The following is a 24,141-nucleotide window of genomic DNA, read 5'->3' on the forward strand; positions in this document are numbered from 1 at the left end:
AATTGGCGGGGAAGTTTCTCAATTTCCATTTGGTTGAGTCTTCGTCCAATCGCTGTGCCGCAGCTGAGCCTGGACCAGCTGATAGCGGCCTCGTCCCGACCCTGCCACTGGATCAGACTTTGGTACTTCAAATACGGGTAAACCAACGTTAAAATTTACACGCGGTATATAACACATCTGTCTTCCTTTCAGTTGAATTTGCATATGATTTTCAAACGAAAAATGATCAAATCTCCGTGAATAATATTTGCTGCCTAAATTTGCTGATAAATGGCGAACATCCACAAGACGAAGCAACAAGTAAAGAATATTTTGGTGTGTCTAGTTTTTCCATGTACAGTTGTCTCAAATGTTTCCTTTAACGTTAACCCTGTGGTAATGTTTCCGTACATTTGGCACAGTCGCATTACTAGAGTATATTAAGGAAGCTGTAGTAGTCTTGTAAAGGACGAAGCTGATTGGTGGAAAAGATTCATAGACGTAATTTCCCTTGGCAATAATGATTAGATATATTAATATGATATAAACTTCATATAATAATATACACAGAGGCTTCTTATAAGGAGCAATACCAATATGAATGATAAGGCCTTAAAAATAAAACGTATAGGAGGAAATTTGTGTAATTCATATCATCGTACACATGGAAACTCTTGACACAGGGACACTGGCGCCGCTGCACATGTTAATCAGTTAATTGACTGTGTTGAAACAAATCCTCAGGAATTCTAATATGTGGAGATTGATTCAGACAGTGCTTTTGTTAAGAAATTTATGTCTAATATAACATGTACTGTGATACCCTGGTGCAGTAGTTTAGATGTACTGTAAATGAATTTTAAGGTCAACTGAATAAACAAGTATACCATCTATCAAATTAATTCAGTGATTGAAGAAGATGGGGAAACTACCATTTTTGGGTGTAATGATTCACACAACGGATAATGTTTTCAATTACAGTATTTTCAGAAAACAAATAATTTGACTTATGTTCATTTTAACTCGGATCACAGTTTTGGTGCAATTGGCAAGAAACTTTGTTATCCGTCTCATGTTGTAAACAAATGTAAGGAAGATAAAGGCAATAAAGACTTCCTATGATGATAATGTAACATGGTAAAATACTTCCCAGAGATATTCTGTGTCGGCCATATCACAAAACCTTTTATCATGTTGTACCTTTGTTAATATTGTTGGATGTGAAAGCATTGTGTAAAAACTGCTGATCAAAAATAGTCCCTGTAATGATAAGTGTCGTATACACAATTCCCCGTAAGGAATGTAACTTTTTTTATATATTACAGACAGGTATAGACTTGAAATCAAGGGTAAGTCAACATAAATATTATGTGAGAACAGGTCAAATGTTTAATGCTTTATTTTTCCATTAAATGTAATACTCTTAATAGAAATGGTTTTGAATTCGCATTAATTCAGTTGACAAAATAATAATATGATTATAAGTAGAGGTCTGTACACAGTTGATCGTATTATAAAGATGTTTCATGGTGACCTATATAATACAATTAAAGACCTCGCCTGAATGATTTGACCTAAGAATTAGAGAAATATCGCACTTTTCTTCTTCCCACGTGGCTTAAAAGTTCACACATGATTGACACGCATCATATTCGTGATTTCCTTACACACACACACATATATATATATATATATATATATATATATATATATGCAAATAAATCACTGTAGGTGTGCGTGATCCATGTATATGCTGATAACCACATAGGAAAAAAGAAAACACGAAGTTCCCAAGTGCTTTCGTGTATTTCACATCTTGAGAGAGCGAGAGAGAGAGAGATAAACACTGTAGATCAGATAGAAAAGATAAAATCGTCAATATTAAGCGAGGTACATTCACCTGAGCAAGTGTGTTGGTGTGAGAGTGGCGGAAGGACAGACACACCTGTGTGAGGGAGAGAAGGAGGGAGCGACATACTAGTGCTGCTGCTGCCACCACCGCGCATGTCTCTCCACTCCCCCTCCGCTATATACTCGTTGGCAGACGCTCTCATCCTTACGACAGTGTATGGCAGTGGGTGCTGGCTCATGGTCGTAACTGAACGATATTCAAACAAGTGCTTAACTGTTTCGAGTGTAGTTCATTATGTTATGGGGACTCGTCGGGGGTGATGTGCACACCCTGTGAACAATTACACGACAAAGGCAGAATAATATAGCGTGGAAAGTGCATCTCTCTTTAAAGGACAAAACAGTAAGTGCCTGTTTGAGATTAGTGATATTTATTGGATGTACTGTACTGTAGTTCTTCATGACGCCTTAGTACCAAAATATTAGGTAGTACAACAGACACATATGTTCCAGTGTTGTATAATAGTCAGGCTCATTAAGACACGCTAAGTATTGTGTATAGTAGGAAACTCCTCCTCTTCCATCATTAGATTTGTAACTGAAACCGAATTACTTTATATTACAAATCTTAATATATTTACAAGGTTTCAGATGTCCTCAAAAAGATCAAATGTTGTTACTGATAGACTGTTGAAGTTAATGAACAACAAGTGTACATCACTGCCCCTGGTGCAGTCGACTGTTACGAGTTGGGGATTTAGAATATAGTTAAAAGTCTACCCAGATCCCAACAGGCAACAACAATAAAAAAACAAAGACAATCGGACTATAAAAGGGTAGACAAAGGATGCGAGTTTTTGTTGTGTATAATAAAGTACCATAAATTCCTTAACAAAATATTCAGCTTTCTATAATTTACCCTTAACCATACTTAACCTAAACATTAACAGTATATACATATTTATACAACATACAATAATTTGAAGCAAGGTGGAGGAGGCAATATAAGATTACAAATACTTAAGTGCGGAGCTGAGATGGCTGACGAGTAAGGCTGAGTATTGTAGAAGACGGTAGGTAGTCACTGTGCCATAGGTTTCCAGGATAGGTGATCCTGTGGTCACTTCCCAGAGTGAACTGAACTCTCATCGAACTGGAGCTTATGAAGAAGACTTGGAGGAGGTGACGCAACAACCAGGATATGGAGAAGGGAAACCCCGGACTGGTAACTAAGAGTAGTCATACTCGGGTTTCGTCCCGAGATGGCGTTTCTCGTGGTGCTAGGTAGGTAGATCAGGACAATAGATGGCGTAGTTCGTAGTGCTGGGTTGGTAGATCAGGACAATTGGTGGCGTGGTTCGTAACACGACATACTCATACTTATAGAAGTATATCTTACCGCTACTAATGAGCAGATGCAGGGGATGTTGATGTTATAATGCATCAGTTAAGGCATTTAAGCGCGTATACTAGTTTATTAATTAAAAACGAAGCAACAGAATAATGGCTAAAACTTCCTGATATTAATGTTATGTTGATGTAATGGTGTAGCTATAACTGCGCTTCAACAACTGCAAGGTCTGAAGTACGCAGACTAGCTTGCACCTGCTGCCTACACTTGACACCAACAGTAACAAGAAAAATAAATAGTATTACTGATGCCTATGTGGGCAGAATTAGTTCCGAGAATTTTGTTTTATAGTTAACTCAATCTGAAGACTTACATATCAAAATGTGACTAAATTATGTATATGGTTTGACACTTATGAATGACGGGCTCTACAAAATATTAAATCTGTTTAAGTCACTTACGCGCTGATGATTAACTAACAGGATATACGCAAGGAAAGATACAACATATAGTGTGACGATACTGGAGTTCTTACATGAAAAATTATGAACTTTTAAACCAACGGCACCGCGATTTTCTCCTCAGTGGGACACACGCGGGAAGTGTCACGAGGCGTTATCCAGTTTGACTCACTACTGTACTAACAGGACAGTATAGTTCATAACAGAGTAACAAGAAGAACAAACCAGCAATTGCTCCAACCTTTTATATTTCTAGAACTTCTACACCGAACATTGTATGCCAATTATTTTACTAATTTAATTTCTTTGGAGCGTTTTTCATTAGTGTAGCTTAATTATACACTATATTAGTTTTAGACCCACCCTGTTTATAAGTTTTTGTTAATATTATATTTCCATTTGAAAGAAATATTGTTAATATTTTTTATTTTTTTTATTTCAGTTTAACACAATTTATATTTACTTAATTATGATGTACTGATGAAGGAAGAGGATAAACTGTCTAATACTTAACTCTGAGTTTTCTTAGGAAGGTGTGGGATAAGGCAAGTAATTATTGGTGAATGAGGTTGATAAGTGTCAGCGGTGACGCAGTGTACCAGCTGAGGTGACTCACACAATACACCTGGTGGTTATCACACTCAGCTGAGTAAAGTATATATATGTCAGGGAATTTTCAAGTCCATTTTTTGAAAGAAAATGCTTCAGTTAGGTTGAGTGTGTTCGTGAGTACTTCCAAGTTCCAATACTTCACCATTGTCTCATGTCCATTAAAATACACACTTTACCTGTCACCCCTCACCTGAGATGTATGATTAGGGTAATTAATGTAAGCACTCTGCAGGTCCGTCTGTCACTAAATCAACGTAGATAATGGCTTCAGTGAGGCGTCGAGTACAGCCTCCACCCTTAAGAACTCCTAACTCTCTTTATCGACAGTCATAGCGCTGCCTACTGGTCTTTCACACAACGCGAGGAATGGCGACAATACATATATACAAGTGTTTCAGGCATTACTCTTTTTATTTTTGTGTTCACTATATATTCTGCAGACATAGAGACACTACGTAGTTACCAAAAGTCTTTAAAGCGATAGCAATAAATAATGAATGTTGTATGGAAGTAAGTGAGAATGTTTTACCGTTTAAGGATATATTATAAACACACTTGAAATTTATTAATGTTAGGACGCAGAGGAATTTGGTATAATGAAGGCGATCCGTGAGGGGTAGCGTGGATACAGTACACTGCAGATTAAACCTTTAGTGATCGACTGTTTTAATTGGCTAATTCGCTAACCAATGAAGAACAAGTTATAGTTAAAACAAACAAGAGCGGGATAATTACTGAGGAAACGAATATTGACTTCAGTAAATCTGTAAAAACATGGTAGATTGTTACATGTGTTTCAAATGGCGATGTGTGTGTGTGTGTGTGTGGCAAGCTTAAAACACGCACGCACAGGCAATAAATCTCGTTTTATGTCTTAGCCATGTCATCTTGAAGGTCACAGCTGTTGATGATGGCTTCAGCTTCACATTTTAAATATATATGAACCAATTTCAATGTTTATTCACGTGATATTAATCTGTATCTTCGTTAATATATTTCTGGGAATTTTAGAAACAAATTTATATTTTATCTAAAAACTTTCCATCAGAGAGTTTACAAGTAATACTAACACGAACATTCACTTCACCGTATATACTGTACACATGATACAGTATTAATTATATTTTGAAATATAATTTGAAATATATATTACTATTTTTTAGAAGACTTTATAAATGACAACGATATAATAAGTTTTGTTATATCTTTTGTCGTTTAAAATAGCCAAAACAGTTTTGTATGTCTACCATAACAATTTCTCGCTGAGCTTACGCTATGTTTACTTACTACAATATTGCTATTCGTGTATGGTATAGTTTACGAAAGTCAAGATGCTCTCACAGCGTGTGACAGCAACTTAAAGATTAACTTGTTGCTTAAAACTTTAAAAATCAAAGAATGGTGATGTGCCGTGATGACTACCACCATCATTCTGGCGCCAAGGTCTTCATTTAGGATAGTAAAGTATATGGGTCGTAATTACTAGTATTTAATTGGTGTCATTAAAGTAAAGGGTAAATTTTTGTTAATTATCACACTTTAATCTAGGTAATTCTCCACGGGTTTCATCTTGCAGTGGCAGTTTATGTTTAGTTACCATAAAAGGACAAAAATAATGTGACGCATCACCGTAGTCCTGTGGTTCGTGTTTTAACATTGATAAAGAAAATGTAAAAAAAAAAAATAATAATATATAGGCAACGACACCTCCAGGGATTCGTCTGAGCAACCCTACTTGTCCTGCCGCAGAGTCAAGCAGTCGAAAAATGTTTGTTCAGTTGTACTCAATATGTTCATTGTTCACTTTGTTACGTCCTGGAGTCATTTATGAACTTGGTTCGTCTAGGGATTGATTTTAATATAAAGAATACCAAATACCCCAAGTCATAGTATATAAAACCAATCAAGTTCTGTTGAATTGTTCCGAAAATTATCTCCGTTGAGCATTAGACTTATGAAGTAAAGAATTGATCAACCAAATTAGTTGGGCTGCTGATTCAGATTTAGGGTAGGTGATCAGGGCAGCGCAGAAGCGAAATTATCATAACATCGAGTGGACAAATGAAGAGAGAAGATATTAACTATTAACAACAAACATGGAATTATTATGAACTAAACTAAAAATAAATCAGGAATGGTTCTGAATTTAACTTCTATCATCTTAGCTTTTAAATATAACTAACAGTAAGTGAGACAAGGACATAGGTATAACACTCGACATTGAATTGGGACCAAAACAACATGGGAGTGGGGTCCGACTTATGATTAGGGTGATACCTGATAAAAATAATGGTTCATAATACTGTACAATAAAGGTTTTGTGGAGATCTCCGTTAATACTCGGTTGGCTGCTCGGGTCTACAACAAACAAGTTCACAATCGACGCCTTGGTACATACTGACTGTTAAGCTAGCCGATTCTCCTTATATGGTCCCAAATACTGGCAGGGGAGCGGAGTTCAAGGTGTGTCAAGTTGGGTCAATCATGTGAATCGTGATCCTTGTCCAGCTAAAATTCTAGACTTCAACAAGCCGTAATTATAGGGAGACAATCGTGTGCTTGGTTTGGCCCGTCTTAACAGGCTCTTAATATAACACACGTGTTTATGTTGTGTGTGAGACAGGAAAAGTTCATGTTGGCTCTGGTGAACAAGTATCATATTTCTATTTACATCACACAATTGTCTCACATTAATTGACCCTCTGACCCTGCACACACACACACTGCCGGGGTCACAAGAGGTCAACATTGAACATGTCAACTCTTATTATACTCACTAATAAGCTCCGGCCTTGCTTTAAACACCGAAAACACTTGTTAAACACATGTGTTTAGGTCTGAAAACATTAATAAATCACTTATGACGTGGAGTTATCCTGGTTGAACTGCTGCGCGAATAATTAAAATAATAATAACAGAAACTTCTCTCTTCTTCCTTACTTTCTCCCCACCCTGTCTCCCTCACCCCCATCCTTCCTTACTCGTTCCTTCCTTCCATTCCTCCCTCTCTCCCATGCTCCAACCATGTGCCCAGGTCTCGCCAGTACTGTACTAAATCTCTTCTCCCACAGCACCATGTTGAGGAGGGGGGTGGATGTGGCCGGGCTGAAGAAAGAAGTACACAAACTCCGTAGTAGTCGTTTGGCGGTCATCCTGCTGGTGTACTTTGCCCTCGTGCTTGACAATATGCTCCTGACTGTTGTGGGTAAGCCTTGCTCCTACTTCACTGTTGGTAATATTTCTTATATAAGTAGCTTTTTGATATGCGGTAATAGATTTTAAGGCATTGCTTCAACCTTTTAACTCTTTTTTTTTTATGTTCAGTATTCTCAAGAGACATAGATATATTAATATTTTCTTTACGATTTCCCCTCTTTAAAACGATTGTGTGTGTGTGTGTGTGTGTGTCTGTGTGTGTGTGTGTGTTTATAGACAGTTTAGGGACTCATGAGTGTTGTGTTCCTGTCCACAGTTCCCATCATCCCCGACTACCTGTATCAACTGGAGCATCAACACATGTCTACGAACAAGTCCTCCTCCAACAACACCACAGCACCCAAGGCAGCTCTCCACACACCTCCACCTCGACTACCCACGTCACTTTCTCACCACGACCCTGCCTCTTCCCTCCACGACCCTGCCTCTTCCCTCCACGACCCTGCCTCTTCTCTCCACGACTCTGCCTCTTCCCTCCACGACCCTGCCTCTTCTCTCCACGACTCTGCCTCTTCCCTCCACGACCCTGCCTCTTCCCTCCACGACCCTGCCTCTTCTCTCCACGACCCTGCCTCTTTTCTCCACGACCCTGCCTCTTCCTCCTCTCGTCTCCAAGAGCCTCCAGTCACCACACCCGGAGCTCATCAACAAACCAGGCAACTCACATTTCGCTCAAAAATACAAGAGGATGAATTACCGTCAGTTTCGATGGTGAAAGTCCAGCCAAATGACAAGTTTTCTGGAGTACTTTACCAACATAATGTACAGGATGAGTCACCTTCGTCTCCACTCCTGCGTGTTCCCAGTAAAAAAGCTCTCGTGGTGGGTGCTCATGCTTTATATAGGAGTAGAACTTTCAGGTCACTTCCTGCTCAAGCTTCACACCACAGGAAGTATCCAAGAAGCAACTTGAAGAAAGTTTACTCTGATTTTATGCATGTAAGAAGTCCGTGGATGGAAATTGACGAGCGTGTGGGTGACTCAGAGACACTCGTTAACTTTCAGAGGAATAGAAAGAAAGAGAGGAGATTAAGTGATATGGGAATAAGAGATCTAATTAAAAATCCCTTAGAGAACAGTTTCCCCTCATCCACACGTCTTCCCATACAACATTACCAGCATCCAGAGGACGTATCACACCACCTTCCTCAAGACACAAACACTGCCCAAGACCCAGATACTGACTCAGGAGTTATACCCACTAATCGTTCACCACCAGACAAATTGGAAAATATGTCAGATTTACAACACTATCCAGATGAGATGGAAAATTTGCCACAGTTGATGGGAAAAATTCCTCAGTCTCTTAAACATCTTCCTTCGGCAACCACGAGTGAGTCATTCCTCCAGGACTCACGAGTCTTTGAGTCAGAGTCACACCAGGAAGAGTATCAGCGTCCACAGCCAGTGATCGAGGCTAACTCGTCGGCTTCATCAACAGAGGATCTAAAGCTTCCACAAGATATCATCAATGAGAACGGGCGCGTAGGACTGCTCTTCTCGTCCAAGGCGTTGGTGCAGTTGTTGGTGAACCCTCTAGTGGGGCCTCTCACGGCTCATGTGGGCTACTCCCTCCCTCTGGTCATTGGAACCCACAACCTTATTCTCTCAGCTCTTTGTAAGTACTGTACCTTCACTCACACAGTTATTGGCAAGAAAGTCTATTTACTTATGAATATACTAATAACTACACGTGCACTGGATCTGTTTATGAATCTATACTGGACCAAAGTATTTATCTCTGCACATCTCTCGTCACGTTCCCCGGCAGTGTTCGCCTACGCCCAGAGCTACACCTTGATGTTCATCGCCAGGAGCCTCCAGGGCATCGCCTCCTCCTGCATCGCCATCTCCGGTATGACTTAATTATTTTTTTCTTCTTTAACGGGAAATATGTAATGTAATGTAATGTATGTATGTATGTATGTATGTATGTATGTATGTGTGTGTGTGTGTGTGTGTCTGTACCCTGTATGTATGTATGTATTGCACAATAATCTCATAGTTTATGTTACCGAGGTGGCAGGTAGAGGTAGGTACAATATAGTGTTACGATATATACCGCTGTGATGGTAAGGTTGCAGGCCTCATACTCCCGGCAGGCATGGGTATCATTGCTGAGTGTTACCCTGAGGACGGGGAGCGCGGGCGTATGCAGGGTCTGGTGATGGGCGGCATCGCTCTCGGCGTATTGCTGGGCTACCCTCTAGGCAGCCTCCTCTACGACTTCACCAACTCCAAGACACCGCCCTTCTTGGTCGTGGTGGCCCTCACTGCTGTCCTCGCAAGTGTGTTGTTTGGTGCACACACACACAATACGATTCCAATAATTGTTTCCTGATATAACTATTATAAAGTAGTCTGTAAGACACTCTGATACAATAAATTCTTCTTCTTACATTGTATACGAAAGTGTAGGTATATTGATATTATGTGTTATGGGGTGTGTGGTGAAGGTGTTCTCCCTGAGCTGGTTGTTCTCCTCCACAGTCGTACAGCTGGTGGTCCTCGACCCTCGTCCCGTGCCAGAGGTAAAACAGGGAACCTTTCACACCTCTCTTACCTTCACCCCCCCCTATCATCACTACCCCTTCCACCATTACCACCTCCTCACCATCACCACCTCCTCACCACCTCCCCTATATGTAATCGTTGGTTATGCGAATCGGCGGTTAATGGGGCATCGGTTTTCGGGGTATACTTGTACTGTACATTATAGGAAACAATGGCTTCTTTCGTGTTCGTCTTTCAATAAAGGTTCCTTGACAGGCAAGTAACTGTTCTTTTTGTTTTGTTTTGTGGAAATGTGCTGCATTGGTGTTGGAACTGTGCTGCATCACTGGGTGGAAGTATGCTGTACCACTGGGTGGAACTGTGCTGTGCTACATCACTGAGTGGAACCATGTTGCATCTCTGGGTGGAACTGTGCTGTATCACTGAGGGGTCATTGTATACCTGCATTGTACAGTATCTCAAAAAAAGTATCTGTTCACACACTGTGTGAAACATTATGATACCACGGATGATAGATATCGGGACATGCATTTACTTTGGTATATATACCCTGTAGTTTAACATAAGTAATATAATGTGTATTTATTTTGGTGTAAGTAATATGATGTTCTGTTACAAAATGTAGTAAGATCAGTATGCCACAGAGCCACGCATACCAACCCTCCTGGGACATCAATAGTTGCATGTAGCATTTCAGAAGTCATTGGATCCATCCTGGCAGATACTTTTTTGAGATACTGCATGTTTAACTAACTGTAAACTTGCATGTCGATTTTACTGAATATCTACCTATCTATGGACAGCGTGTAGTGGTGACGACGTCGCTGCTTGGCCTGGTGAAAGACCCCTACATCCTGGTGACCGCCGGAGCTGTTATGTTCAGCACCTCTGCAATGGCTGTGCTTGAACCCTGCCTCCCTATATGGCTGACCGACACCCTCCACCCCCAGGTCAGCTATGTTTCAGTATACACCTAACTGATACTGACTGATAGTTCTACGACAGGTAGTAGATGGATGAAGATTGAATACAAAAACTAACACTGTAGAATGAGATTTCTTTAGAGTGTAACATTTGCTTGTTATTCAGGAAAGGTCTCTCACATACTATACATAGTTCATAAGTTCTCTCAGTCATGATGGAAAGAATGAGTTACAATTTACCTGCAGTGAGTTACGTAGGATTCCTTTGGCAGAAGTGGCAGCTGGGTACGGCGTTCATCCCTGACAGTATTGGCTACTTGGTAGGGACCAGTTGTACTGCGGGTCCCGCCTTCCGACTAGGACGGTGGAGGGTCGCCGTGGTGGCCATGGTGGTGGTGGGTCTGGCTGCTGCCACAGTTAGTATCTCTTCAACTTTTGGCTATATAATGTCAACTTTTGGCTATATAATGTCAACTTTTGGCTATATAATGTCAACTTTTGGCTATATAATGTCAACTTTTGGTTGTATAATGTCAACTTTTGGCTATATAATGTCAACTTTTGGCTATATAATGTCAGAAATGTAACATGAAAAATAAATAATGCAGAGGAGAATCTGAATAGACTTTAAAATTTCAATCCCCCTTACACTTATGACCTCAAGTATATGCCAGATATTGTATTGCTAAAAATTTCCTGCCAATTTTGTTTGCATCTGTACATTAAAATGACTTATCAGTTTCCATATCTCAATACTCACTTTTAGTTTAAAAAAAATCAAGTTTTCAGGTGGTGGGAGAGATCAAGTGCCCCGAGTAATGTTTGTATGCATGTGTTTGTACATACTGGAAGGGGAGAGATCAGTGTGGTGTTGCAGGTACCAGAAGCGGGGTCGATGTTGGCACTGGCAGGGCCACACCTGTGTCTGGGTATGGGTGTGGGCACAGTGGATGCTGCTCTCATGCCATTACTGGCCGCGCTGGTCGACGCCAGACATGTGGCCGCCTATGGTGCCGTGTACGCCATCGCTCAGGCCGCCGTCGCTCTAGCGTACTTCCTTGGTAAGTTTCTCTTATTTTTATTATTATTCTGTTTCTGATTTTCCCGTTATAATAAAAAAGTAATGTCAATAATACACACAAACTCGTGTGTGTGTACGTGTGTTACAGTGAAAGTGTGTCCTTCAGAATAACTTCTCGTTAGGTATAAGTTTGGATACATCACACTGTATACTGAGCCTTCGGTACACAAAGAGGCAGCATGGCTGGTACTGTACTCTACCGCCTTCACTTTCCCCAAGTTGTAAACTTAGGTACCCATTATCTGCTGGGTGAACTTAGGGGGCCCGAGAATCGAACCACCGACTTTTGTCTTATCTAACCTACTTGATGTATATAATTTAGCTATCTTACGATGATAAATCTCACCTTAAACGAAACAGCAAAATTTTACCATATATATATATAAATCGAACTAATCGAACTAATTGGGGCAGACCCCAGTCTGAAAAAAAGTGAATATATGGGGGAGGTTAAGATAACACTGCTTATCTGAACTGTTTAAAGAAAATCAGTTTTTGTTGTTATTACTGCACTTCAACAACTAAGGTCTTTAAGTGTATAACAAGGTTATTAAAAGACTATTACAGAATAAAAGATATGAAACAGACATAATAATAATAATAGTGGTTGCCCTCGTGTAACGAGGTTGGCCGGCCCAAGGGCCACCTAGGCGTGAATTTGTTTAAGATGTAGAAGCTGAAGCCAACACAACAACCACACCCTGAGTTAATGAGTTGCATGACCCAGTGTCAAGGAATAGTCCGAGAAGACCGGACAACTCGCCAACATACAGGTCCCCAATTACTGCTGGGTAGACAGAGGCAAATGGCGTAAAGAAACTTGCCCATAGTTTCAACAACTGTTGTCACCGAGATGATTGTTACACACTGTATACTGTACAGTACTATAAAGATAAAAATAATAACAAATAAGTGTAGGGGTATATTGTATGAGGAAGACGAGTGTGTATCTGGGAGCAGCAGGCTGAGGAGAGGGAAGGGGGAAGAGGGCCGGTGGGTGGCACCCTTCCCCTCTCTCCTCCTATAACATGTTTTTATGCAATTCCACCACAGTTCTCATATCATTTAGGTTCATTTGGTACCAGGTTGATAAAATATTATCATAAAATAATCAACTTAATTGAAAAAAGAATCCCACACTCAACACGATGAATCATCTGTTCACAAAGGGCAAACAGCTGACAGGTTTACCACAACGTTTGTCTTCAACACATAGTAAATTAGTACAGTACATTACAGTAAAGTAGTGTATTTATCATCACTTAATAAATACTATTGTAGTGTATTTATCACCATTTAGTAAATACTATTGTAGTGCATTTATCATCACTAATAAGTAATATTGTAGTGTACGTACATTGTACACTAAACTATGTAGTATTTTGTATTTGCCTATACCTTGGTTTATTCATTAATCAGTTGTCTAAGTGTACCAGTAGCCAAATTGAGCCATCATGTATCACTTAAAGGTAGTAAAGAACATTGTTAGGAAGGAATCTTCATATCAATTACTAGTGTGTTATAGTGACCATGTTGTAAGCTAGTCTGCTAAAAGCTGTCACAAGAACACATCCTTAGTGAATAACTTCCAATACAGCTTATCCTTTTATTTTTAAAGTCATATTACAAATTACTTATTGTTTTTTCTCTATTACTGAAAATTTTATATTAATTATTATTAACCATAAACCATAATAGACCAATCATATGAGTAATGAATTATTAAATAAATAAACCTGACGAATGCGGCAACACCCGATCAGCCCCAGCCTGCTTACATATTCAGTGACTTAGTTTTCGGTGGGCCTATAGCACATCTGATTAGACCACTGTACAGTATTCATTGAGTAAGTGTTGTTCTTTTCTTAAGATTTTTGTTTAATCTTCCCCATTTCTTAAAATATGCGCTAGTTGAAAAGGTTTAGGAGACCAATCATTCAAGGAATATTTTCCCTTAACTCCTTTAAAAAAAATTTGTTTTATTTAATTTTATTTACATACACACTCATTCCAATTCGAAAACTCACTTGTGCTCCTCGTGTATTTATGATATTCAACAACAACGAAATACATTCTACTTATACTGAGTGATATTGTGTGAGCATCATGGTGTGTATCTACATCCTCAGGGCCGCTGGTGGGGGGAGCCATAGTACAAGAGATAGGCTTCCCTTGGTTGATGCGCTGCGTCGCCATTCTCAACTTGTGCTATTGTCCTGTCCTCTTCTTCCTCAAGACTTTCGACCAGGAGATGGAAGAGACTCAGGTATGACTACAAGTTCTTATTAAAACATGGTACAGTTGGCCAGGTAATAATGTAAAGGTAAGGGGAGACGAGGAGTGGTAGGAGGGGGAGACCTCGTTTGAGTGACTGGTACAGGTGTATCATGCATTTGGAAGTGAAGTTTTTACGCTGTTAACAAATCATTTGCCTTTCCCTATAGAGTGCAGTACAGTATTAGTAAAAACAGCCCGAGAACGTTTAGAGTGGAGGACTGTGGTCGCCAACCCTCGGATATGAAGACTGTACTCTGATTGATTGATATTTATTGGGTCTCTGCGAGCTTATTTGGCCGACTGTACAACTAACTGCTTGGATACGTGCTCATTGATGGTATAATGGATCGTGCATTATATCCTCCTGTCCTGCCCATCGTTTGACCCAACCCACGCCTGGAATTTCTGGGTTTTCTTCTTAACTTTGTCGACCGCCGCATGGTTCATGTGTAGCGGTCTCCTTGTATTCCTAGAGGCACTGGGTTTGGTTTTGGGTATATATTTATCGATCAAATGGTTCACTTTACTAGCTATGATATTCAGCGTTGTGTCTGCGTTCTTATGCCTTAGTGAGTCAGGCTAGTCACTAGTGGATACCCCTCATCTCCTCCCTCATCCAGTCGTAATTTTCTTTGTAATATTTACACCTTGGCTTGGTTTTGTCGTGAACTGAGTAACAGTTGAATCTGAAGGATAACATTACATGGTGGCTGGTGCCAACTGGGGCTAGATGTTCCAGTTTGGCCACCATACCCTCCTTGTTTGTTATGATGATGTCCAGTGGCTTGGGCGTTTGCTTCCCTCTGTAATGCGTCGGGTCTTAACATGTTAGAACAGAAAATTATCTCAGAGTTTCTAAAAAGAGAGTAGCGGGGTTATTTAAGTCATTTGGCGAGAACTCATTTCGCCAGTCGATGTCGTCATAGTTAAAGTCCCCCATGAAAAGGAGGTGGCTAGGGTTGAGCATTGCTACATTGTCTATTAAGGCTCTTTAGTTCCTTTGGTTTGGTTAGCTACAGTTTGGGGATCTGTAGATACACCCGACAATAAGTAATTCTCCTCCCTTTAAATTAATTTTACACCACTTGGATTCTTCAAAAACATCCTCTCCCTTTACCCTCACCTGGCTGGCTCTAAGGTCTTGCCTGGCCTTGCAAATTTCTTGAGAAAGGTTCTTAAATAAGTTATATCCGTCAATACTAAACTCGCATCCCTCTGGGTCGATTCTCCTGTTCTTGTACAACAGTTCTACAACACCCACTACTGTATATCGGGTTGGTGTACCTTCAGTAGTGTTTCAAACTCCTCTCTCTTACCATGGAACGTGTCAGTATTAGTGTACATGACATTCAAGCCGGAATTTGTTCTCGGTAACGTCTCTGCTCTTGGTAGTAACTCAGGCCCCCCTCCATTCTCAGAAGCTGCTGCATTTGCTAAATGCACTGTATTTTGCAGGGTGTGGTTAGAAATGTCATTGTTTTCACGGCACTCACCTCCTCCTGGGTGGGAGGTGGAGAGGGTGTACCGCTGTCCCCTGGCTCTGTGCTGTCACTCTTGCTTCCATTACCCTTTCCCTGGATATAACCCACGTACACCTGTCCCCGTTCCTCCTCGGCTCTTCCCTCTTCTGCTTCAAGCCCTGCAGGAGCTTCTTGTGCTGTTCCTTCTGCATTACCATGCGATCTGGGTGAAAGAATACATTCCGAAATGCCTCGTTCCTCGCTAAGTTTTTTGCCTGCCGAATAACTTCCCATTTCTTCTCTTCACTCACGAGTGTAATCCTGAGGGGGAAAGGCTTGTCCCCCTGCTTTTGTCCCAGCCTCCTCACATCCTGAGGGGGAGGGGGGGGCATATTCAGAACCTCTCCAAAAACTATTACGTTGTTCCTGCGCTCGAAACGTTCCCGTTGTTCCTCCTCTCCCCTAGCCGTACGTCTGCTAGTTGCCATCTCTTCGACACACTTCTTCAGAGTCCCTAGCTGTTGTAAAACTTGTTCGGATCCTGCATTACTATCCGCCACCTTACGTGGTCCTGCTAAGGCCTGAGCATAACTCCTCTTCGCTACCACTTCCATTCTATCAGCTACTTCCTCAATCTTAGCAGGGATCTCTTTCCCAACTTGTTCTAGTTTGGCAACCAGCAAGGATCCAGCTTCATCTATTTTCGTCCCAAGAAAATCGTTCCCTTATGGCTTGCAATCGCCTCTTTCACTTTAACTGTGCAGTCTGGGCAATACCAGTAACAGCCTTCATGCTTTACCGCATTCTGTAACGTCCTAAACGCTGAATTGCTCAGACCCGCACAATCTATATCTGCCGTCACCCTGCAGTAATTGCATGTCAACAGACTTCCTGGCGACACTTCAGCCCCTGATTCCTTACACCTCATGGCCGTTGTGGTGGGGGCGGCGTGCAGACTCTGTATGGATCTACTCAGCCTTAAGCCCATCAGTTTACCATGTGATGAATTTCTAATTGTCGGCTTAATAATAATAATAATAATAATAATAATAATATTGTTCTTTATTATTACTCTGATAAATGCTTCTAATCTGTGACCTGATAGCAGAGCTTTGGCTTCTAAGTCCATTAAAACAGGGGTGTCAAACTCATGGCCCGCGGGCCAAATGTGGCCCTTGAGATGGTCAGGTGTGGCCTGCGGGATGACGGTAAAATTTATCATCCCGTGAAATTATGAAAGAAATAGATATAATCATGTTTATTTAGTAAAATGAATTTTACATACTTAAGATCAGACAAACCCAAATGAGGTATTCCTGGTAAGCCAGGTAAGGCAATGTGTGAAGCTGTAAACTTCAATCCAGCAAATATGTGATATAGCACTTGTGTTGGCCCTGAAGAGGGTACCGTAACTAAAATAATAATTGGCCCTCGAAAGGTTTTGAGTTTGACACCACTGCTTTAAAAGCTCCGCTTCGCTGCCTGCGTATCTTGGCCGCCATGACTAGAGCCACCCACCGGGCTAGCAAACTTTGTTTTTATTTATTTATTTTATTTTTTTTACAGGCATTAGCCCACCCGGGCACAGGTCACTGACCCACATCGGGGCCTGGGGGGCGAAAATGTAATAATAATAATAATAATAATAATACTGTAATAATAATAATAATAATAATAATAATAATAATAATAATTCATAGTAAATAAAAATTATACAGTAATAAAAATACAAAATTAAAAATAAAATTATAAAGATAACAATAATAGGCTAATAATAATAATAATAATAAAGAACCATAAAGAAATACAAAAATAATAATCAAGAATGAGGAACAATATATGTACAGTATGTTGTGTTGTCAAAGTAAGAGAAGTAATTGAGACCCTGCAATTGTGTGTAATTGAGGCACTTAATTTCTTCTGTTGAAGAAATTTACCCCTCACTAGGATGACTTCTTTAATCACATCTACTAGATGAAGTATAAGTGAAGTGGGATGTGGGAGTGATCATGCCCTTGTGGCACCATTACCAGTGTGAATAAACGAGGGACATGAATGCAGGTTTCTCTCCAGTAATCCTTTTTATTACATTCACAAACAAATGTGTAGGTTGCCGAGATCATATTAAATTGTTTAAATTGAAAAGGTTAGTACATTTTTCAATGAGAAGGTGCACATGGGAAGGCACACAATTGGATAAGTCGTTGATGTACAGTACAAGCCAGGCGAGAAATACTGTGACACGTGTAAACAATGTGTGTACAGTAGTACCTCCAATGCACATATTGTTTACATGTGTATGTTGTGTATTATGTATGATGTATGTTGTGTAATATGCAAGTTGTGTAATGTGTAAGATGGTAAACAGTCTTTAGTTTAAATTTCAAGAACTCTAGGAACATTTGTAACACATAAAATACTGTACAAGTATTAGTAAAGCAATTCTTAAAATATTTGTTATACATATTTTCAATTTTAGAAAAGGATTTTTAATTCAAATGTTATTATTTAATGTATTCAGTGTTGTTAATCATATTGGTTAAGAAATTAATAACTTGTTCTTATCTAAAATGTTAATACAGTGTATTATATTTTATGACTTACAGGCCATCCTGATGGCCGCCCCAAAGCCTCATCACTACACCAGCCACATCACAACGGTGGTGCAGCCCCGAAAATCTTCACTCAGGTACCAGCAACTGTTTGATGACGAGGACGACTAACTGGTTACACACCGAGTAGCTGCTGCTGTGTGACTACGACAGCTGCTGACTCGCATCCAACATGCTCGGCAATCTGCTGAATTGGAAAAAAAAAATGGTTTCTTTATGATAAGAAGTAATGTGAAGATCATTTGTATTTTGAAGAACAAGAAAATGTGTCATTATTTTTTATTATATTTTACCAGATGCTCCCAAATTATCATAATACAGTATTACGAAAAATGTTCTATGCAAGACAAAATAGCTGTGTTAGTGCCTGTGGGTTTTACTTCTCTTCTACTAATTTACTTACAGTATTTGTTATTTAGTAAGGGGGAGACGGGACGTGACTTGTTCTGTGGACGGGATGCAAAATGTAATGTAGTGCACCGGGTGGCCGTGTAGTGGTGTGGGGTAGCTGACAAAAGTGAACCTTATTACATCACCATCGTTAGAGCGGAATATCAAAGATGGAGAGATTGTAAATTGGAGGATATCTGTACATTATTTAAATGTATTTTACTTAATGTGATATTAATAATTAAGTTTCTTTTTTACATTTGCCTGCAAATTTATACCTATTGAAATATCAGAATTTCAAATACTGTACGTGGGTTTTGAGTAATTATGATTAAAGTTGTTTGAAGAGATGAATTAGCTCCTAGTCTAGATTTTTTACCACTTTTTTCTTCATTACTCCAGTGTTGTGTACTTAGCTGTGCCCATTTTCTTTTCAGAATATGATAAACTTTCCTGTCAAAAAAGAATAGTTCCTCATGTGCTTGTTCGTTTTATATGGAGTATGAACACAGGGCTTCCTCATTTGATTTATATAATATTTATAGCTCAACTGTATTCGTCGCATTAACAAACTGTTGACTGTACTGTACAATCGTTTTCTTTACATAGAAAATTATGTTTCGTTGTGTTCTTCTGAAAACTTACATCTGTGTACTGTATGTCTTATTTAAATGTTGATTGCATGTTCTTGTCTGTTTCATTAATAGATTACTGTATGTGCAGTGAAGTTGTGCTACACTCCTTTAGGAAGCTCTGCAGTGATGTTACTGTTAAAGGCCTCTTCAGCACTGTTTTGAACCTAAGTGTTAACATAAACCTATTTACTCCATAAAAGGTCACATTATTATCCATACATGGTACCCCACCCCCCCTCTGGTCTGGAAAACTAATTTTTTTGTGTTATAGCCCAAACACCCCCAAAATGACCTAAGAAAACAAGAAATACTAGTAAAAGTGGCAACTCGCCTTGTTTAAAGTGCTGCGCGGCTTTTCAATCTTGGACTGGTGAAGTATATATTGTGAAAAAAGTAAAAGAAATAATTGCCCTAAGGGCAAACGCATAAAGGGAATATATACATTTCTTTGCACACGAGTTAGCTGACTCAATGAGGGAGGGAAGGGTGCAGAGATTAGGGCAGTGGTCTCTAACCTGCGTCTGTCGTGTACAGGACATGTGAATTTACCCCAGACCGGACCTAAAGAGAGAGCCAGCCTCTCACTAAAAGGAAATAATATAAATAGATAGATAGCCACCTCCTTATCATGGGGGGTCTTTAACTATGGCGACATGGACTGGATAAATGAGTTCACGCCAAATGACTTAAATAACCCCGTTACTCTTTTTGTAGAAACTCTGAGAGATAGTTTTCTGTTTCAATATGTTAACGACCCGCCGTAATACAGAGGGAAGCAAACACCCAAGCCACTGGACCTCATCATAACAAACGAGAAGGGTATGGTGGCCAAACTGGAACATCTAGCCCCAATTGGCACCAGCCACCATGTAATGTTATCCTTCAGATTCAACTGTTACTCAGTTCACGACAAAACCAAGCCAAGGTGTAAATATTACAATGAAAATTATGACGAGATGAGGGGTATCCACTAGTGACTAGCCTGACTCACTAAGGCATAAGAACGCAGACACTACGCTGAATATAAAAGCTAGTAAAGTGAACCATTTGATCGATAAATATATACCCAAAACCAAACCCAGTGCCTCTAGGAATACAAGGAGACCGCTACACATGAACCATGCAGCGGTTGACAAAGTTAAGAAGAAAACCCAGTAGTAATTCCAGGCGTAGGTTAGGTTAAACGATGAGCAAAACAGGAGGATGTATGCAAGATCCAGGAACCAAGCAAAGTCAGAGTGTAGAAGGGCTGAAATGGAGTTCCAGGGGCCGGTTGCAAGCGAGGTCAAGTCAAACCCAAAGGCATTTTACCGCTATGTAAAGTCGAAATTAAAAATGCGAGTAGGAGTATCGGACTTGAGGCTTGAAGATGGTAGTTACTCAAATTCTGACCAGGACAAAGCTGAGGCATTGAACAGTTTCTTTTCCTCGGTGTTCACAAGAGAGGGCGCGAACAATCTTCCTGCATTTGAGGACAGACGCTTCGACACAGCGCTGACCCACTTTGTGTTCAAAGAAGAGGTTATAAGAAATAATTTGTCAAAGCTAAAGGTTCATACGAAACCCGGCCCTGACATGGTGCATCCCAGAGTGCTAAGAGAGTTGTGCAACGAGCTTGCCAAGCCCCTGAAGGTCCTGTTCTGTAAATGCCTCGATGAGCACAAGGTCCCCAGTGATTGGAAAATGGCTTATGTGAGCCCCATCTTCAAGAAGGGCAATCCACGAATAACTATAGACCGGTGAGACGAACCAGCATAGTATGTAAAGTACTTGAGAGCATTATAAGAGATGCCATGATGGAACACCTACTACGCAACAACCTTGTAAATGATTGCCCACACGGTTTTGTCGGGGCGCTCCTGCTTAACACAATTACTCAAGGTACTGGATATTTGGACCCAAATTCTGGAACAGGGTGGTAATATTGACAATATATATCTAGATTTTGACAAGGCTTTCGACAGTGTACCCCATGAAAGGTTGAAAATTAAACTGGAATAGTACGGGATTCGGGGAAGTGTCCTAGCGTGGATCAGAGACTTTCTCCATGACCGCAAGCAGTGTGTGGTGATTAATGGCATGAAATCATTATGTGTACCCATCACAAGCAGAGTACCACAGGGCAGTGTATTGGGCCTGCAGTTGTTTGTTTGCTTCATAAATGACATGCCTGAAGCTGTACAGTCCTCCATACAAATGTTTGCGGATGACGCCAAGTTATTTCAGGAAATTAAGAACCTAGCAGACTATGAAGAGCTGCAGAAGGATCTCTGTGAGCTTCAAGAATGGTCGAATAAATGGCTGCTGAAATTCAATGTCACGAAGTGTAAGAGGCTGCACCTGGGACGTACCAACGGTAAGGAGGCATATCATATGTCCCGACAAGACGTAGAAACTGCATTAATTGAGACAATGTGAAAAGGACCTAGGTGTGTACGGTGACAATGAGCTGAAGTTCTCGGGCCATTGCGAGAAAAAGGTAAATGAGGCAACTAAATTATTAGGTCTTATAAGAAGGCCGCTCAGATATCTAGACGGATCCGTCCCTTTTAATGATCTTCAAGAGTGAAGTGCTTCCTCGTCTGATGTCCGAGATATGCTAGGGACTGTCAATTGATTGAAAATGTCCAAAGGAGGGCCACCAGACTGGTGCCTGCACTGCGGCACCTCAGCTACCTGGAAAAATTAGAACACCCGAAATTGCCGAGCTTATACTACAGACGGGCAAGGGGAGATCTAATTGAGGTGTACAAGCATCTCAAAGGTGCACTAATCAGTCTAATGCCCTTACCTGGGTCTGGCGGACACTCGCCCCACAAGGGGTCACAGCACAGGGTTGAAGAAACCGCAAACCCAGAAAATCGTGAGGGGTAACTTTTCGGAGTGAGAGTTGTGAACTCTTGGAACAATCTGCCAGAGAGTGTTGTGACGGCACCGAGTGTGAGCTCTTTCAATACCAGACTGGATAAGCACTGGAGCAGGTTCAGATACATTCAGGAGCCAGTGCATGCCCAATACTTGCCAACAGTGCACAGCAGAGATGTAACCGATCACCCAAGCAGCTAACGAGCCGATCAGTGATGAAGAGGATAAAAGTAAGTAAAAAGTAAAAGGTTGTCTTGGAGAGGGTATGCCTTTACAGTGGTTGCTGTCTAATCAATAATTACACTTTGAACTAAAAGCTATGGTTCCACTATATTGTTCAAGACCATTCTGCCATCTCTAATTCAGATCCTAGCCAACTAATCAGCGACTCCCAGGGAGTAGGAAGAGTGTTTCAGCTGCCTGGCTAAAGGATTTGTGAAAAAAATAGGGGATTTCAGGTTCAGTCCTCCACTTCTGACAAGGACCCTCTGCCAGGCAGCTCCTCAAAATCCAAAACCAAGTACAGAAGAGACGGTACACAAGGAGGTGTTACTAAAACCTTCAGAATTTGTCAGACATACTGATATATAACCCAAGTTTGTCAGACATACTGATATAACCCAAGTTTGTCAGACATACTGATATATAACCCAAGTTTTCCTAAAATCTGTCTCCTTCAAATCTGGAATGCAACGACAAGTCATCATTCCACTAAAACATTTCTAAACCACCTCAGCAGCAAAGAGTATCTCAGATTTGCAGCTGAAATAGGGGTACAGTAAAATTTTGACCCCCTCAATGAAAGGCACTCCATGTAGAAAAGTACTTCATTGACCAAATTACTGTACTCAACTTGACGTATAAGAATTGGTCACAGGTTCATGAATAATTTAATGATGCAAATTAGCAGTATGCACACCACATTCCCATACATAAGGTGAGAAAGACATAACAGGCATATTTGCTTCTCAACAAGCCTGGTTGCCCAATGGTCTTTCAACTTGGCTCATGTTTTTTCCCAATAACATGAGCCAGCTTACATCAGGAAAAAACACTGTATATTGGGTTAAGGCCTACTCCTAACACTGCAAAAAACTGCAAGTTAATGTACAGTACTATACAAGTACTATACTGTACCTGAGAAATTATACATTAAAGCATGGGCCTTCATTGCTAGCAACATTCAGGATACAGGCTAGCCCAGGCTTGGAATGATCAGTAAACAGTTAATAAACCTTATGACATGATAAATGTTTTACTGATAACACCAAGAGCTGTGGTAGTTGCTGCCAATAATTCCTATTTACTTTGTCTGCAGATGGTGCATGGCTAGGAACTAAATGAAAAATGGTGAATTGGTTTTCAACAAGATGGCAAAACTATATCCATTAGTGAAATGTGCTGATGATCATACATAGCTACTGCAAGGCCTCCTGCTTCTATAGGACAACTGTTGTACCTGATGATTTCTCCCCACCTGAAGGAGGTAGGGATGACCTATGTCTCCATTTGAGTTAATATATTACCTAGGCTATATAATAATCAAAGGCTGCCTAAGGGCACATAATATTCAAATTGGCAGCCTGTGTTGAAAGGAAGCCTGTTGGCAGAGGGCATTAACCAATATATGTCACGTTATTTTAAAAGTTCATGAAGTTTGTCATTATTCAAGTATTCACACACATAAAAAACTACCATGGTAACATGCCCATTCCCAAATTTGAACTTCATCTTCAGTCAAGACCTTCACCTTAGATAAAGACTACAATTTTACATTAACTCTTTAGAGGGCAATGTAGCCTTAGGTATTTTACTCTGGCTAGCACCAGATAAGTTTATTCAGCTGTGAGAAACCTCTGCCTGCCCCCTAAAGGGTTAAGTACTTTGTTTAGTGATGATACATATTCAATGAAG

The 24,141-nt window shown here is 40.3% G+C and overlaps 1 protein-coding gene across 1 annotated transcript; it reads left to right on the top strand.

Annotated features, from left to right (window-relative positions):
• The first annotated feature begins 1,937 nt into the window (after positions 1-1,937).
• Positions 1,938-19,561, top strand: LOC121876020 (synaptic vesicular amine transporter-like). The gene is made up of 11 exons (XM_042380867.1): positions 1,938-2,233; positions 7,326-7,459; positions 7,727-9,088; positions 9,242-9,325; positions 9,573-9,758; positions 9,961-10,001; positions 10,788-10,934; positions 11,180-11,323; positions 11,785-11,968; positions 14,118-14,254; positions 18,332-19,561. Exons 2-11 carry the CDS (start codon positions 7,330-7,332, stop codon positions 18,446-18,448), a joined length of 2,532 nt encoding a protein of 843 aa, XP_042236801.1. The 5' UTR covers positions 1,938-2,233; positions 7,326-7,329; the 3' UTR covers positions 18,449-19,561.
• Positions 19,562-24,141: the final 4,580 nt, after the last annotated feature.

The sequence above is a fragment of the Homarus americanus genome, unplaced genomic scaffold, assembly GCF_018991925.1.
Source record: "Homarus americanus isolate GMGI-L3 unplaced genomic scaffold, GMGI_Hamer_2.0 scaffold40047, whole genome shotgun sequence".
In the NCBI taxonomy this organism is placed as follows: Eukaryota; Metazoa; Arthropoda; class Malacostraca; order Decapoda; family Nephropidae; genus Homarus; species Homarus americanus.